The sequence below is a fragment of the Pleurodeles waltl genome, chromosome 3_1 (genome assembly GCF_031143425.1).
Source record: "Pleurodeles waltl isolate 20211129_DDA chromosome 3_1, aPleWal1.hap1.20221129, whole genome shotgun sequence".
NCBI classification, from domain to species: Eukaryota; Metazoa; Chordata; class Amphibia; order Caudata; family Salamandridae; genus Pleurodeles; species Pleurodeles waltl.
In genome coordinates, this window is record NC_090440.1 from 934433139 (window position 1) to 934448359 (window position 15221).

General features: G+C 46.5%; 1 protein-coding gene across 1 annotated transcript in view; it reads right to left on the reverse strand.

The window, feature by feature from the left end:
* Positions 1-15221, reverse strand: part of TMEM50A (transmembrane protein 50A) — a 50079-nt gene that overhangs the window by 13329 nt on the left and 21529 nt on the right. The window contains exon 5 of the mRNA XM_069223944.1: positions 13862-13954. Coding sequence (XP_069080045.1) covers positions 13862-13954 — 93 coding nt within the window. The remainder of the gene's footprint in view (positions 1-13861; positions 13955-15221) is intronic.

The window sequence follows — 15221 nt, forward strand, 5'->3', positions numbered from 1 at the left end:
AAGGGAGAGGGCCTCCTGGGGGTCACTCCTGCACAGAAGTTCCGTTCCTTCAGGTGCTGGGGGCTGCGGGTGCAGGGTCTTTTCCAGCCGTCGGGACTTTAGGTTCAGGCAGTCGCGGTCAGGGGGAGCCTCGGGATTCCCTCTGCAGGCGTCGCTGTGGGGGCTCAGGGGGGACAACTTTGGTTACTCACGGTCTCGGAGTCGCCGGAGAGTCCTCCCTGAGGTATTGGTTCTCCACCAGTCGAGTCGGGGTCGCCGGGTGCAGTGTTGCAAGTCTCACGCTTCTTGCGGGGATTTGCAGGGGTCTTTAAATCTGCTCCTCTGTAACAAAGTTGCGGTTCTTTTGGAGCAGTGCCGCTGTCCTCGGGAGTTTCTAGTCTTTCTTGAAGCAGGGCAGTCCTCTGAGGATTCAGAGGTCGCTGGTCCTTGGGAAAGCGTCGCTGGAGCAGGATTCTTTGGAAGGCAGGAGACAGGCCGGTAGGTCTGGGGCCAAAGCAGTTGGTGTCTTCTTTTCTTCCTCTGCAGGGGTCTTTCAGCTCAGCGGTCCTCTTCTTCTTGTAAGTTGCAGGAATCTAAATTCTTAGGTTCAGGGAAGCCCTTAAATACTAAATTTAAGGGCGTGTTTAGGTCTGGGGGGGTTAGTAGCCAATGGCTACTAGCCCTGAGGGTGGGTACACCCTCTTTGTGCCTCCTCCCAAGGGGAAGGGGTCACATCCCTAATCCTATTGGGGAATCCTCCATCTGCAAGATGGAGGATTTCTAAAAGTTAGAGGCACTTCAGCTCAGGACACCTTAGGGGCTGTCCTGACTGGCCAGTGACTCCTCCTTGTTATTCTCATTATTTCCTCCGGCCTTGCCGCCAAAAGTGGGGCCGTGACCGGAGGGGGCGGGCAACTCCACTAGCTGGAGTGCCCTGTGGTGCTGGAACAAAGGGGGTAAGCCTTTGAGGCTCACCGCCAGGTGTTACAGCTCCTGCCTGGGGGAGGTGTTAGCATCTCCACCCAGTGCAGGCTTTGTTACTGGCCTCAGAGTGACAAAGGCACTCTCCCCATGGGGCCAGCAACATGTCTCTAGTGTGGCAGGCTGCTGGAACCAGTCAGCCTACACAGATAGTTGGATACAGTTTCAGGGGGCACCTCTAAGGTGCCCTCTGGGGTGTATTTCACAATAAAATGCACACTGGCATCAGTGTGCATTTATTGTGCTGAGAAGTTTGATACCAAACTTCCCAGTTTTCAGTGTAGCCATTATGGTGCTGTGGAGTCCGTGTTTGACAGACTCCCAGACCATATATTCTTATGGCTACCCTGCACTTACAATGTCTAAGGTTTGGCTTAGACACTGTAGGGGCACAGTACTCATGTACTGGTGCCCTCACCTATGGTATAGTGCACCCTGCCTTAGGGCTGTAAGGCCTACTAGAGGGGTGACTTATCTATACTGCATAGGCAGTGTGAGGTGGGCATGGCACCCTTAGGGGAGTGCCATGTCGACTTACTCGTTTTGTTCTCACCAGCACACACAGCTGGCAAGCAGTGTGTCTGTGCTGAGTGAGGGGTCCCCAGGGTGGCATAAGATATGCTGCAGCCCTTAGAGACCTTCCCTGGCATCAGGGCCCTTGGTACCAGGGGTACCAGTTACAAGGGACTTACCTGGATGCCAGGGTGTGCCAATTGTGGAATCAAAAGTACAGGTTAGGGAAAGAACACTGGTGCTGGGGCCTGGTTAGCAGGCCTCAGCACACTTTCAATTCAAAACATAGCATCAGCAAAGGCAAAAAGTCAGGGGGTAACCATGCCAAGGAGGCATTTCCTTACAATATACAAAGACAGTTTCTTACAATGTTTCACTGTTTTGTGAGACAAGTCCAATGGCACTGAAATCCTCTTCCCTGAGTAGAGCATCTGTAGGGTGTGCCATTACTGTTTGAGGTGCAACAAATCTCCAGAGCCCTGCCGTCAGATTCTGTTTTGCACTTAGATTCTTGTGTTGGAACTGTGGAAGTTTCAGAGTCCCGAACAAGAGCAATCTTAGTAAAAGGAGCCTTTAGGCGGTACCTTTCGGAGTCTGCTGTTAACGTCGACAGTGCCTAATACATATAGTCCTTGCTACTGCTCTAAATTCGGTTAGAGAGAATTCTTTGAAAACTTGGCAGCATTGACACTTGAAAATAGAAACAGGCGGCAGTGCGTGGTGCAAGAATTTACCGGGCAGCACAGTCTCTTGACTCTGACTTTTCAGAATGATCCTTTAGACCTGCAAGTGGGCTGGCAGATCAGAGATTCCAATCTTAATAATCCTAGCCTTGCCAATTAATAACAAGCAGGGAAAACCTGATCAAGGGTGCCATATAAATGGAAGCAACCATAACCTGTACGCATTTCCACTTTACAAGGCAGTAAAGTCCTTGCAATATAAACATAAATAACTAAGATAAACAGCACGTGTACTGAAATCAGAATGCCTCGTTTACAGCTTTCACAGGCACAGATATACTCCCACGGCGCAGGTCCTATGCCAATCATGATCAGAGAACAAGATTCTAGGCACTGCATTGATTGCAAGCTTACTGTGGAAATGTTCACGTAAATGAAGTGCTTTGTGGCTCTTTTAAATTGAAAAGCAGCGATGAAGCTTCATTTTTTACGCCACAAACACCAAATTCATTCATTGTCCTGCTCCTATTTCATATTCAGCCAATTGCTTGTGCTTTTTGCACTACTTGACCATTATGCAAAGTACTGAGCCTCTGCGCCTCTAAATAAGGATAAAGAAGAGCAGTTAGGGAATCAGATTCTTCTTTATTATTCCTATAACTTAATTTCTTTGAATATTTGCCTTTCTAAATTTACGAGTTAGTCTGTTTCTGGATTTGGTGGTGTTATGCCAGTTTGCGGCTTATACACACGTTTAAAGTGCTTCTTTATAGAGAATGTTGCCAGGCATATGTAAAAGCTAACCTGCTTCTCTCACACATAATCTACCTTTAAATTATCAGTACTATTTTACGGTTTTGTGAGTGCATGCTTATGTCAAATGTTACTTTATCTGAATGTAGGTAGATTCCGCTTTAAGGGTGTCTGCAGCTCACTCCTTACTAACATATAATGCCACTTAATATTAGTTATGGTCTATCGATGTTGATTTGTCTCTTGTATTAGCCATTTATTTTGGTGTTAGTTTGTCTGTATTTCTAGTACTGGTTTGCAATTACCTATAGTAAATTATGTGCTACCCGGATGTAACTAGGTCCTGTCTTAAGATAGCCTGCAGCTTAATAGTTCATAATATAAAACACATTTTAAATAAAATAATGTGTCGTCATTTTGGTCTTAGCTGTACCAAGACTTCAATGTCTAGATCTTGTTAAAAAATACCCAAATGCATTCAAAGCGCAAAGAGAGCACTGTTTTTCACAACTTACAAATAGTGGAGCCTCGGGTGTAAAAGGCTGTGTCATAGCTCGGTTCCCTGAGAGGAAATGGTTGCAGCCCTCAAGTAATTAATAAATGAAAGAACGTGAAATTATAAAAGATAACGTAAAGCAACAAACAGCAGCACTGAATCCTGTGCACTTTTCGCAACAGCGGCCTTGTCGGGTTCTGGGCAGTATTTTCTGTTTTTAATAAACCAACGTTTATACCCACCGGCCTGCCTAGAGTTTTTGAAGCACAGATTGGGTTGACATGGACTGACAGTCCTTTGTAACGCATCGGGATCCTGGAAGTGATGAGGCGGTTTTGCTGTCTCGCGTGTTCTGTGGGTGCATGCTTTGGTCGCAGGCCTGTGGTGTATGGATGGGAAAATTCCACCACCGAGAGCCTTTGGACTCCACAACACCCGAACCCAAAGCATTGTGAGTCCTGGGGTCAACCATAGGAAACAGTACAGCCTCTCAGCCCCTGCAGCTGGCATCTGACCCACTCATCCTTAAATGTGATTTTATTTTAAATCCACAATTTGGTAAGTTACGGACAGCGATTCTGTAGAAGAGATTTGTTCGGAATCTTGCACTTGTTTACTTTGCTTGATTTTGTGATCATATTTATGAACGATTTCAACGAAATGAAACGAGGCTGTACATGTGCAGCGAAAGCTGAACAGTTCTGACCTTTCATATAGTAAACCAGTGAATCCTGGGCAGTGTAGAAAACATTTCTTTCATTTTAACCGACTGGACTAACTATGCGTGTCTTAAATGCATATTTTAGTCTTGTTTTATGCACTACAGCTAGACCGGTGCTCATGTAAAAAGCTACAATACCTGTGGGTGAGGTTGCACTATACAAGTCTGCAAAAGACAAAAAAAAAGCGAACAACAACGGGAGTGGGGGGCATAGGAGGGGCAAGCATAAAAAAAAAAAACAAGCATTAGCAAAACCAATAGGTCTCGCCTATACAAGAGCTATTCGCTTTGGCAATGTGTTTTGCCATGCTGTACACCAGTGTGAGTGCTGTTCAGCATGGCTAAAAGTTAGTATTGTGAAGTGTCAGAGAGGAGTGGGGGAGTAGAGTGGATTTGTTTGAATGTCGTAGAGTGGAGCAGGAGGGGTAGTGCCAGCTGAGTAGAGGGGAGAAGAGTTTAGTGGTAGTGTTGTAGAGTGGAGTAGGATGGAATGGAGGGGGCTGGAGTGAATTGAGGTAGTGGGGTGGATTGGACTGGAGTAGAAAGGGGTGTATTGGGGTAGAGGGGGGTGGAATGGATTGAAATGGGGTGAGGTTGATGGGATTGGGGTGGACTGGATTGGGGTAGGTGGTTTGGATTGGAGTGCTAGGGCTGGGGTGGATTAGATTGGGATGAGTGGAGTGGATTAGACTGGGTTGGAGTGGGCTGGATGGATTGGATTGAAGTGATAGGGCTGGGGCAGGGCAGACTGAGGCGGGGTGAATTGGGCTGCATGGATTGGAGTGGTGCGGGCTGGATGGATTGGAGTGGGTGGATGGTTTGGATTGAAGTGATAGGGCTGGGGCAGGGCGGATTGGGGTGGGGTGAATTGGACTGGAGTGGGGTGGACTGAAATGGGGTGAAGTGGATGTAACTGGGGTGGATTAGATTGGATGCAGGTGTGTGGTTCGGAAAGGAGTGATAGAGTTGAGTTGGTGGAGTGGATTGGAGTGGGATGGTTTAGATGAGATTGGAGTGGATTGGGGTGGGATGGATTGGAGTGGGGTGGGCTAGGTGGGTTGTGCTGGATGGATTGGAGTTGGGTGCACTGAACTGGGGTGGATTGGATTGGAATAGAGTGGGTGGATTGGAGTGTGGTGGGCTGCAGTAGGATGAATTGGGATGGGGTGGATTGGATTGGGGCGGTGTGGATTTGACTGGGGTGAGGAGTGTTTGATTGGGCTGGATTTCATGGAGATGGGGTGGATTGTAGTGTGGTGGGGCGGTTGGATTGTAGTGAGGTGGACTAAACTGGGGTGGGATAGGCTGGATGGATGGGACTAGGGTGCGGTGGACTGAGCTGGGGTGGGGTGGATTGGGGTAGAGTGGTGAGGACTGTAGTGGACTGAAAGGTGGGTGGATTGGGCTGGGGTGGACTTGACTGGGGTGAATTGCATTGAGATGAGGTGGATTGGATTGGCGTTGGGTGAATTGGGCTGCAATGTGGTGGACTGGAGTGGGTTGGTCTGGGGTGGCGTGTATCAGACTGGGGTGGGGTGGAGCGGAGTGATGTAGATTGGACTGAATAGGGTGGATTAGGGTCTGGTGGATTGGATAGGGGTGGGTGGGGTGGATAGGTGTGGGTTGGATTGACTAGAGAGGGGTGTACTGGATTGATTTGGGGTAGATTAAGGTAGTCTGAAGTGGGGTGGATTGGACTGGAGTAGAGTGGATTAATGTGGACTAGACTGAAGTGGGGGGATTAAAGTGGATTGTTTTTGAGTGGGGTAGATTGGGTAATGTTGAACTTGACTGAAGTGGGGTGGGTTTGTTTTGAAGTAGGATGGGTTGAAAGGGGGTGGGGTGTATTGGGTTGGAGTAGGGTGGGTTGGAGTGGATTAGGGTAGATTGGATTGGTGAGGGTGGGGTGGGGTGTATTGGATTGGGGTGGGGTGAGGTGAATGGATTGGGATTGTAGTGAGCAGGCTGCAGTGGGGTTGGTTGTTTTGGATTGAAGTGGGGCTGACTGAAGTGGTGCAGATTGGAGTGGGTTGGAAGGGGGCAGATTGTTTTGAACTGGAGTGGGCCAAATTGTTTTGGACTGGAATGGGGCAGACTGAAGTGGGGCAGATTGGAGTGAGGCAGACTGAAGTAGGGCATATTGTTTTGGATTGGGGCAAACTGTATTGGGGTGGATTGGTGAGGGGTGGTTTTGGACTGGATGGGAGTGTGGTGGATTGGAGTAGGATGAATTGGGATGCAGTGGGGAGGATTGGATTGGCGTGAGGTGGATTGGAGCGGGCAAGATTGGAGTGGGGCAGTTTGTTTTGGATTGGGGTGGATGGAAAAGGCTGGAGTGGGATGGATTTGAGTGGGACAGATTGTTTTGGCTTGCAGTGGGCACATTGTTTTGTATTGCACTGGGGAAGATTGTTTTGAATCGGAGTGCAGCAGATTGCAGTGGGGCAGATTGTTTTGGATTGGAGTGGGGCAGATTGTTTTGGAGTGGTAGAGATTGTCATTGATTAGAGTGGGGTGATTTGGAGTGGTGCAGATTAGAATGGAATAGGGGGATTGGAGGGGGTGGGTTACAGTGGATTAATTGGGATGAGTTGTTTGGATTGGTGTGTGGTGGATTTTAGTGGGGCGGATTGGAGTGGGATGGATTGAGGTGTACTGCACGATTATGTGGTAAAGTATCAGTTAAGAACTTACACATAATGTAAGGAAATGCCTCCTTGGCATGGTTGCCCCCTGACTTTTTGCCTTTGCTGATGCTATGTTTACAATTGAAAGTGTGCTGAGGCCTGCTAACCAGGCCCCAGCACCAGTGTTCTTTCCCTAACCTGTACTTTTGTATCCACAATTGGCAGACCCTGGCATCCAGATAAGTCCCTTGTAACTGGTACTTCTAGTACCAAGGGCCCTGATGCCAAGGAAGGTCTCTAAGGGATGCAGCATGTCTTATGCCACCCTGGAGACCTCTCACTCAGCACAGACACACTGCTTGCCAGCTTGTGTGTGCTAGTAAGGACAAAACGAGTAAGTCGACATGGCACTCCCCTCAGGGTGCCATGCCAGCCTCTCACTGCCTATGCAGTATAGGTAAGACACCCCTCTAGCAGGCCTTACAGCCCTAAGGCAGGGTGCACTATACCATAGGTGAGGGTACCAGTGCATGAGCATGGTACCCCTACAGTGTCTAAACAAAACCTTAGACATTGTAAGTGCAGGGTAGCCATAAGAGTATATGGTCTGGGAGTCTGTCAAACACGAACTCCACAGCACCATAATGGCTACACTGAAAACTGGGAAGTTTGGTATCAAACTTCTCAGCACAATAAATGCACACTGATGCCAGTGTACATTTTATTGTAAAATACACCACAGAGGGCACCTTAGAGGTGCCCCCTGAAACTTAACCGACTATCTGTGTAGGCTGACTAGTTCTAGCAGCCTGCCACAAACCGAGACATGTTGCTGGCCCCATGGGGAGAGTGCCTTTGTCACTCTGAGGCCAGTAACAAAGCCTGCACTGGGTGGAGATGCTAACACCTCTCCCAGGCAGGAATTGTCACACCTGGCGGTGAGCCTCAAAGGCTCACCTCCTTTGTGCCAACCCAGCAGGACACTCCAGCTAGTGGAGTTGCCCGCCCCCTCCGGCCAGGCCCCACTTTTGGCGGCAAGGCCGGAGAAAATAATGAGAATAACAAGGAGGAGTCACTGGCCAGTCAGGACAGCCCCTAAGGTGTCCTGAGCTGAGGTGACTCTAACTTTTAGAAATCCTCCATCTTGCAGATGGAGGATTCCCCCAATAGGGTTAGGATTGTGACCCCCTCCCCTTGGGAGGAGGCACAAGGAGGGTGTACCCACCCTCAGGGCTAGTAGCCATTGGCTACTAACCCCCCAGACCTAAACACGCCCTTAAATTTAGTATTTAAGGGCTACCCTGAACCCTAGAAAATTAGATTCCTGCAACTACAAGAAGAAGGACTGCCCAGCTGAAAAACCCCTGCAGCGGAAGACCAGAAGACGACAACTGCCTTGGCTCCAGAAACTCACCGGCCTGTCTCCTGCCTTCCAAAGATCCTGCTCCAGCGACGCCTTCCAAAGGGACCAGCGACCTCGACATCCTCTGAGGACTGCCCCTGCTTCGAAAAGACAAGAAACTCCCGAGGACAGCGGACCTGCTCCAAGAAAAGCTGCAACTTTGTTTCCAGCAGCTTTAAAGAACCCTGCAAGCTCCCCGCAAGAAGCGTGAGACTTGCAATACTGCACCCGGCGACCCCGACTCGGCTGGTGGCGATCCAACACCTCAGGAGGGACCCCAGGACTACTCTGATACTGTGAGTACCAAAACCTGTCCCCCCTGAACCCCCACAGCGCCGCCTGCAGAGGGAATCCCGAGGCTTCCCCTGACCGCGACTCTTTGAACCTAAAGTCCCGACGCCTGGGAGAGACCCTGCACCCGCAGCCCCCAGGACCTGAAGGACCGGACTTTCACTGGAGAAGTGACCCCCAGGAGTCCCTCTCCCTTACCCAAGTGGAGGTTTCCCCGAGGAACCCCCCCCTTGCCTGCCTGCAGCGCTGAAGAGATCCCGAGATCTCTCATAGACTAACATTGCGAACCCGACGCTTGTTTCTACACTGCACCCGGCCGCCCCCGCGCCGCTGAGGGTGAAATTTCTGTGTGGACTTGTGTCCCCCCCGGTGCCCTACAAAACCCCCCTGGTCTGCCCTCCGAAGACGCGGGTACTTACCTGCAAGCAGACCGGAACCGGGGCACCCCCTTCTCTCCATTCTAGCCTATGTGTTTTGGGCACCACTTTGAACTCTGCACCTGACCGGCCCTGAGCTGCTGGTGTGGTGACTTTGGGGTTGCTCTGAACCCCCAACGGTGGGCTACCTTGGACCAAGAACTGAACCCTGTAAGTGTCTTACTTACCTGGTAAAACTAACAAATACTTACCTCCCCTAGGAACTGTGAAAATTGCACTAAGTGTCCACTTTTAAAACAGCTATTTGTCAATAACTTGAAAAGTATACATGCAATTTGTATGATTTGAAGTTCCTAAAGTACTTACCTGCAATACCTTTCGAATGAGATATTACATGTAGAATTTGAACCTGTGGTTCTTAAAATAAACTAAGAAAATATATTTTTCTATATAAAAACCTATTGGCTGGATTTGTCTCTGAGTGTGTGTACCTCATTTATTGTCTATGTGTATGTACAACAAATGCTTAACACTACTCCTTGGATAAGCCTACTGCTCGACCACACTACCACAAAATAGAGCATTAGTATTATCTCTTTTTACCACTATTTTACCTCTAAGGGGAACCCTTGGACTCTGTGCATGCTATTCCTTACTTTGAAATAGCACATACAGAGCCAACTTCCTACACATAAAGAAAAAAAATTGCTTCGCGATATTTCAAACAAGTTAATCGCCATCTTTTTGAGAAGAGCGCCCACAGGCAACAAAAAAGAAAACATGAGTGGAAAGTGAAAAAAAGACAACTTGGCAAATAAAAGAAAGTTAGCTTTAAAAAATAAATCTCAGCAATTTTGTTTGTCTTGTTGGGCATGTTTTTGCCAGCCATGAGCCTTCTGTTTGCAGGGCACTAGAAACTAAAAAGACAAAATAGTACCACAATCACATAGGAAGCAGCGGACGGGCACTAATTGAGCTGAATCAATCAGTGCTTGGTCCCTGCTCCACACAGAGGAGCAGAAATGATGCCAGGCTTGCCTTGGTGAATTACAAGGCTGTAAAGAAGAGTGCCACGCAAACCAACAAACGGTGAGCAACAAGCTGGCTTCAAGCCCCTTAGTTTACACAACAGTCTTGCAAGTGAGACGCATGCACTCAGAGGACCGACCCTAAAAATAGTACTTCAGTCACGTTGGGAGCAGCGGACAGGCACAGATTACCTTAAATCAATCTGTGTTTGGTCCCTGATACACAGAGAGGAACAGAAATGACGTTTCTGCTGTATCACCCAATTTAGAAGGCTACAAAGAAGAATGATTTGAAGCCAACAAATGGTAAAGCAATGGGCGGGCTCCAAGCCCTTTTTGTATACAACAGTGTCTTGCAAGTGAGACCCAGGTGGTACCACATGCTCTCGCTGGCTCGACTCTAAAGAGGTTAATGTCACTACAGTTAAACTTCTGAATGCCTACAGTGGCTGGATATAATTATAACCCTATGCCTACTCGATTTAAAAATTCAGATTTCATTTACCCTCTGTTCCGAAGACTGGAAAACACACCCAACATTGGCTAATGCTAAGCTTTTTGAGTATGTTATGATAACTCCCTGGAGATTTTGGGAGATCTATGGTGTCTCAGGGTTTCAGCCAGTCAGGAAGACCATAATGAAGCATTTGACTGTTTTTAGGAGTCCAACACAACAAAGAGGGGCATTTCTATATAATGAAAATGAAAATGTAAATGGTGGATGTTCAACCCCCACCACCACACCGCACCTCTAGCAGTACCTCCATGTCTACCTTTAGAAGTAGTGCTGAGCCGGAGTACTGAAAATCTGTTGTTGAGGGTGTTGGCGAGGAGGTAGCAGAGAGAGGGAAATGTATAGGAAAAGCATAGATCTCCTCAAATCATAGCACCAAGAAAAAAAGAAAAAAAAATCCTCTCACCAATGCATACAAACCCATTCCTCACTTAACTTGCAAAAATAACTGACCTTGTTTCTTGCATCATCTAACTCATTAAACACCTTCCTCACCTCAAAAAAATAAACATTTGCATCCTTTCTCCTTCCTCGCAGTAAATATTATTGGTCTCTCTAGCAATAGCAAGTTGAAATTTAAAATTTAATTTTCTCCTGCCCGCCTACCTCAAAAAAGGAAACTCTAGCCTCTAATGCCATAGGCCTGCTCTCACCCTCTGTCTTCCAGCCACTTTCCAAGCTGCCATACATAAAAATAAACATATCTGACCTATGTTACCACAACCCATTCATAAGAAGAAGAAGAAAAAAAAAAAAAAAAAAAAAAGGAATAAAAAACACTAGTTTTAAGCTTTTGTCTACTTTTTAAAACCTCTACTTCTCTGCCCCTAACAAGCATTGTCAAAGCCAGAAGATATTGCCTTTTAGAGAAAGAGGTAAAAAAAAAAAATGGCATCACACTGAGCCACGTCATTTCGTAGGTGTGCACATCAGTGGCGGCCGGCAGCTTTAGGAGGGAGAGGGCGGGCGGGAAGCACACACACTCATTCTTTCACACACAGACATGCACGCATGCACATCCATTAACAACACTCATACCATTCAAACATGCACGCAAACATTCATTTCAAAAGATCACACTCATTCTTTCACACACGCACGTCCATTAACACTCATAACATTCAAACATGCATGCATGCACCAACCATTCCTTTTAAAAGATCACACACACTCGTTCTTTCACACAGACACGCACGCACATCCATTAACACTCATAACATTCAAACATGCACAAAACATTCATTTTAAAAGATCACACACACACACATTCTTTCACACACAAACACGCACGCACGCACATCCATTAACACTCCTAACATTCAAACATGCACGTGCGCACCAAACATTCAATTTCAAACATCACACACACACACACACACACACACACACACACACACACACACACTTACCTTCAGCCTCCAGGTCCCAGGAGGGTTGTGACTGCTGCCTTGTCACAAGTGGGATGGGGTCAGTGAGACTGCTGACCCCACCCCACTCTGTGACGAAGTGTCACTGATTGACACTCGCCCTGGGCGCTTCAGGGCTTAAACCTGAAGCGCCCAGGTCGAAGTCAATGGGTGACGCCTTCCTCGTCACCCAGGGGAGGGCCTCGAGGCACCTTTGCTGAGCCGATGAGGTCACGCCCATAGGAGCTGTGACCTCCTCAGCCCAGCAAAGTTCAGCTCAGGCAGCCAGGAGTCTGCGCAAATCGCGCACGTCTCACTCCTGGCTGTCTCAGCTGAAAATGAAGAGTATCTGTCAGGCTGGCCTTTGTTCAGCCTGACAGACACTCTTCATGAGGGGCAAAAGGAGGGGGGGGGGGGAGCGCGTGGCCCCTTCACCCTAAAGGACGGGCCGCCACTGGTGCACATGCGTGACGACGTGCTTTTGTTGATCCAAGATGGATCGTAAATAATAATAATTTTAAAAATAGATAGAATTCACTAATGTGAAAAGCACAGTGGCCAGCGGGAATTAGCTGCCTGGCTCTGCCCAAAAAAAAAAAAAAAAAAAAAAGAAAAGCCACCAATGGAGAAACGCGTGGGCGGAAGCAACAGAAAGTGGTGGGAAGGAGGAAGAGAAAAAAGAAAAAAAAAGTCAGCAAACAAAGAGAGGAATAATAATAGCACGTGGGCTGAAGCACACGAGAAAGAGAGCAACGCATAGCACAAGAGAGTATTGCAGGAGAAGCACACCAGAGAGAGAAAGCAATACACAAGGGAAGAAAGCAACATGGGTTCAGATCAGAAGCCACAAGGTCGGGGAGGTGGGGAGAGTTAGAGATAGAGAACAAAAAAGGAAAAGGAAAAGGAAAAGAAAAGAATCAGAAAGAAAGAACAAGAAAGTGCAGCACAGAAAGGAGAAAGCAACACAAAGCGCAGGGGGCAGATATTTGGTAGGGGAAGAAGTGCATGAAGGAGAGAGCTGGAAAATGCATGCACTTCCATGGAGTGCTTTACCACCAAGAAAAGTAGTTCCATGAAAGTGAGCAGTGGATCGATACAAGTCAGTCAATTGAAAGGATGGTGAAGAAGCTATGCTCCGGCAGGGAGAAAACAAGAGGAAAGTCATAGAATACGAAGGAATCAAACAACAGTGCAATGAAGCCAGGCAATCACAAGTAATGGGTGGGTTGTAATTTTTGTTAAGTCTGCAAAAAGTATTTTGCAAACAGGCAGCTTGAACAGTGTAGTAGATTAGACTTAAAAATAACGAGTATCTCCTGAACATTCTCTGACCACAGAATAGATGCCTGTACTCTCTGATCTCATAATGTAAAAGAAGTAAATTACCAGGGCTCAACAACTCTGAACGCACAAAAATGGGTAAGTCTACACCACTCGAACAGTGTGTAGCTCACTCTGACCCTGCAAAGGGTCATGTGCCACTCTCCTCAGCAGAAAGCAGCTACACATACTGGCAGTGAGATAACATTTGTAGTGCAATATTGTAAATGGAGCCATCCCTGCCCCGCTTCTTGGAGGCTTGGCTGTCTTGAGACTATTACTTACTGAGGTGCTCCTAAACTATGAATGACAATGTTACAAAATGGACTTTGTTGAGCGAAGACACTGCAAATCAATGGTGGTGAGAGGTGGATGGTCATAATTTGAAAGATGACGAAGTGTCCCTTGTACCAAGTCATTTAAGAAAAAGGTGCTCTTTTCTCTGTCTTTTGTCCTTTGTCCTCCTCCCCTCGTGCTCCTTCTAAGCCCGCACATCACAGGGATAACACGTTATTGAATTTAATGGCATTATAAAAAATTGGTTTATGTTAGAAGATAAATGTGATATCAAGAAATTAGAGCAAGGTTTATTTTGCGATTTGAAGGGATTTCACACTCCAACTTTTATTAGAGAGCAGTAATTCAGTTTTTCACATATACTGAATTAAACACTGGGGTTAGCTTTTTTTCTGTAGTCACTAATTGCTGTAAATAAAAGCTTATTTTTTTCCTTTATTTATACTATTTGCATTGTGAAACAATCCTCCTACCTTGAACGACATATCCTCCAAACAGGATCCACATAGAAGCAATCAGGGATCCAAAAGCCAGCATAAAGCCAACAAACAACCAAATGCGGGCACCTGAAAAGTGATAAAGTACAAAACTATGAAACCAAGTGTTAGTAATATCATAAGAAATTTTATGTTCTGCAACAACAGTTTTTCAAATAGCTGTTTATCAAATCTACATGATGTGTCTACTTATGCCACCTACAGGTTTGAAAAATAAAAGGGAGGGTTTTAAGAAAATAGCATTCCAGAACAGGGTCATTTGTGACCGTGACTGAAACTCACACATACCTTGTATTTGACATTCTCTTCAAAGAGTTGGGTAAGGCTCTCATAAAAGTTCAGCTCATCTTTTGTTTTACTGTCCCTTCCCTTTATGCAGAAGCTAAGTGAGACTCCTGCAAAATATCCATTATACGACAAGCAGGATGCATGAGAGGGGCGTAAGGGGCAGTGGAAAGGGAGAAGAATGCTGATTGGTAGGAGTACCAAGTGAGAGAAACACAATATTTTGTTGAATAATCAACATTTTTTGGAGCTTCAAAACAGAGACTAGATAGTGTGTGGGTGTGTTTTTTTTCAGTTTAAGCATGCAAAAATCCTAGGTGAAATCAGAGAGACACCTCACCATACCCGATTAAAAGCACCTGTATCCTACTATTCATCAGAAAATGCATTTATTGGGGGTGTAACACCCCCAGGGACCTCCCCCCCCCCGAAGCTCCTGCTCATCAATCAGAATGTTATCTAGGTGGATGTAGATTTCAAGTAACTGCCAATTAGACTTTTTTTTAATTTATTTTTAAACTTAGGAGGTGATACTATTAACTTGATTTCCGATCTCAGAATGGTCCGTGGTGATTTTTTAAGCTGGGGGAGAGGAGGCAAAGTCCTCTGGTTCACACATGTAGCATAAATGCATTTATAAAATGGATCTTGTATACCACCGGCAGCCAGTGCAGCAATTACAGTCCTGGGTAGCTAGGGTACCTTTTCCTGCTGCCTGTAACCACCTGCATGGCTTGATTTTGCTCTTTTATGAAGGTCTGCTATCTATATTTAGCTTGACCCACATGTGGCACGGGCAGGATTTATCTTACTTGATTTATTAGTTCTGCCTGCCACCTATCTAGTAATTGGGACTTCTGCCCACTTTAGCTGTCAAATCTGAAAATTAAGATAAAGCAAAAAGTGGCAGGCTTTCCCGTTTATGAGCCATTTGCTACAACTCTGGAAAGACAAGTCCTAAAAATGCTTACATCACAACTACATTTGAGTATACAACGCTATTAACGATGCTGGTGGAATACAAACTAGCCACACAATACGATGATGGAGA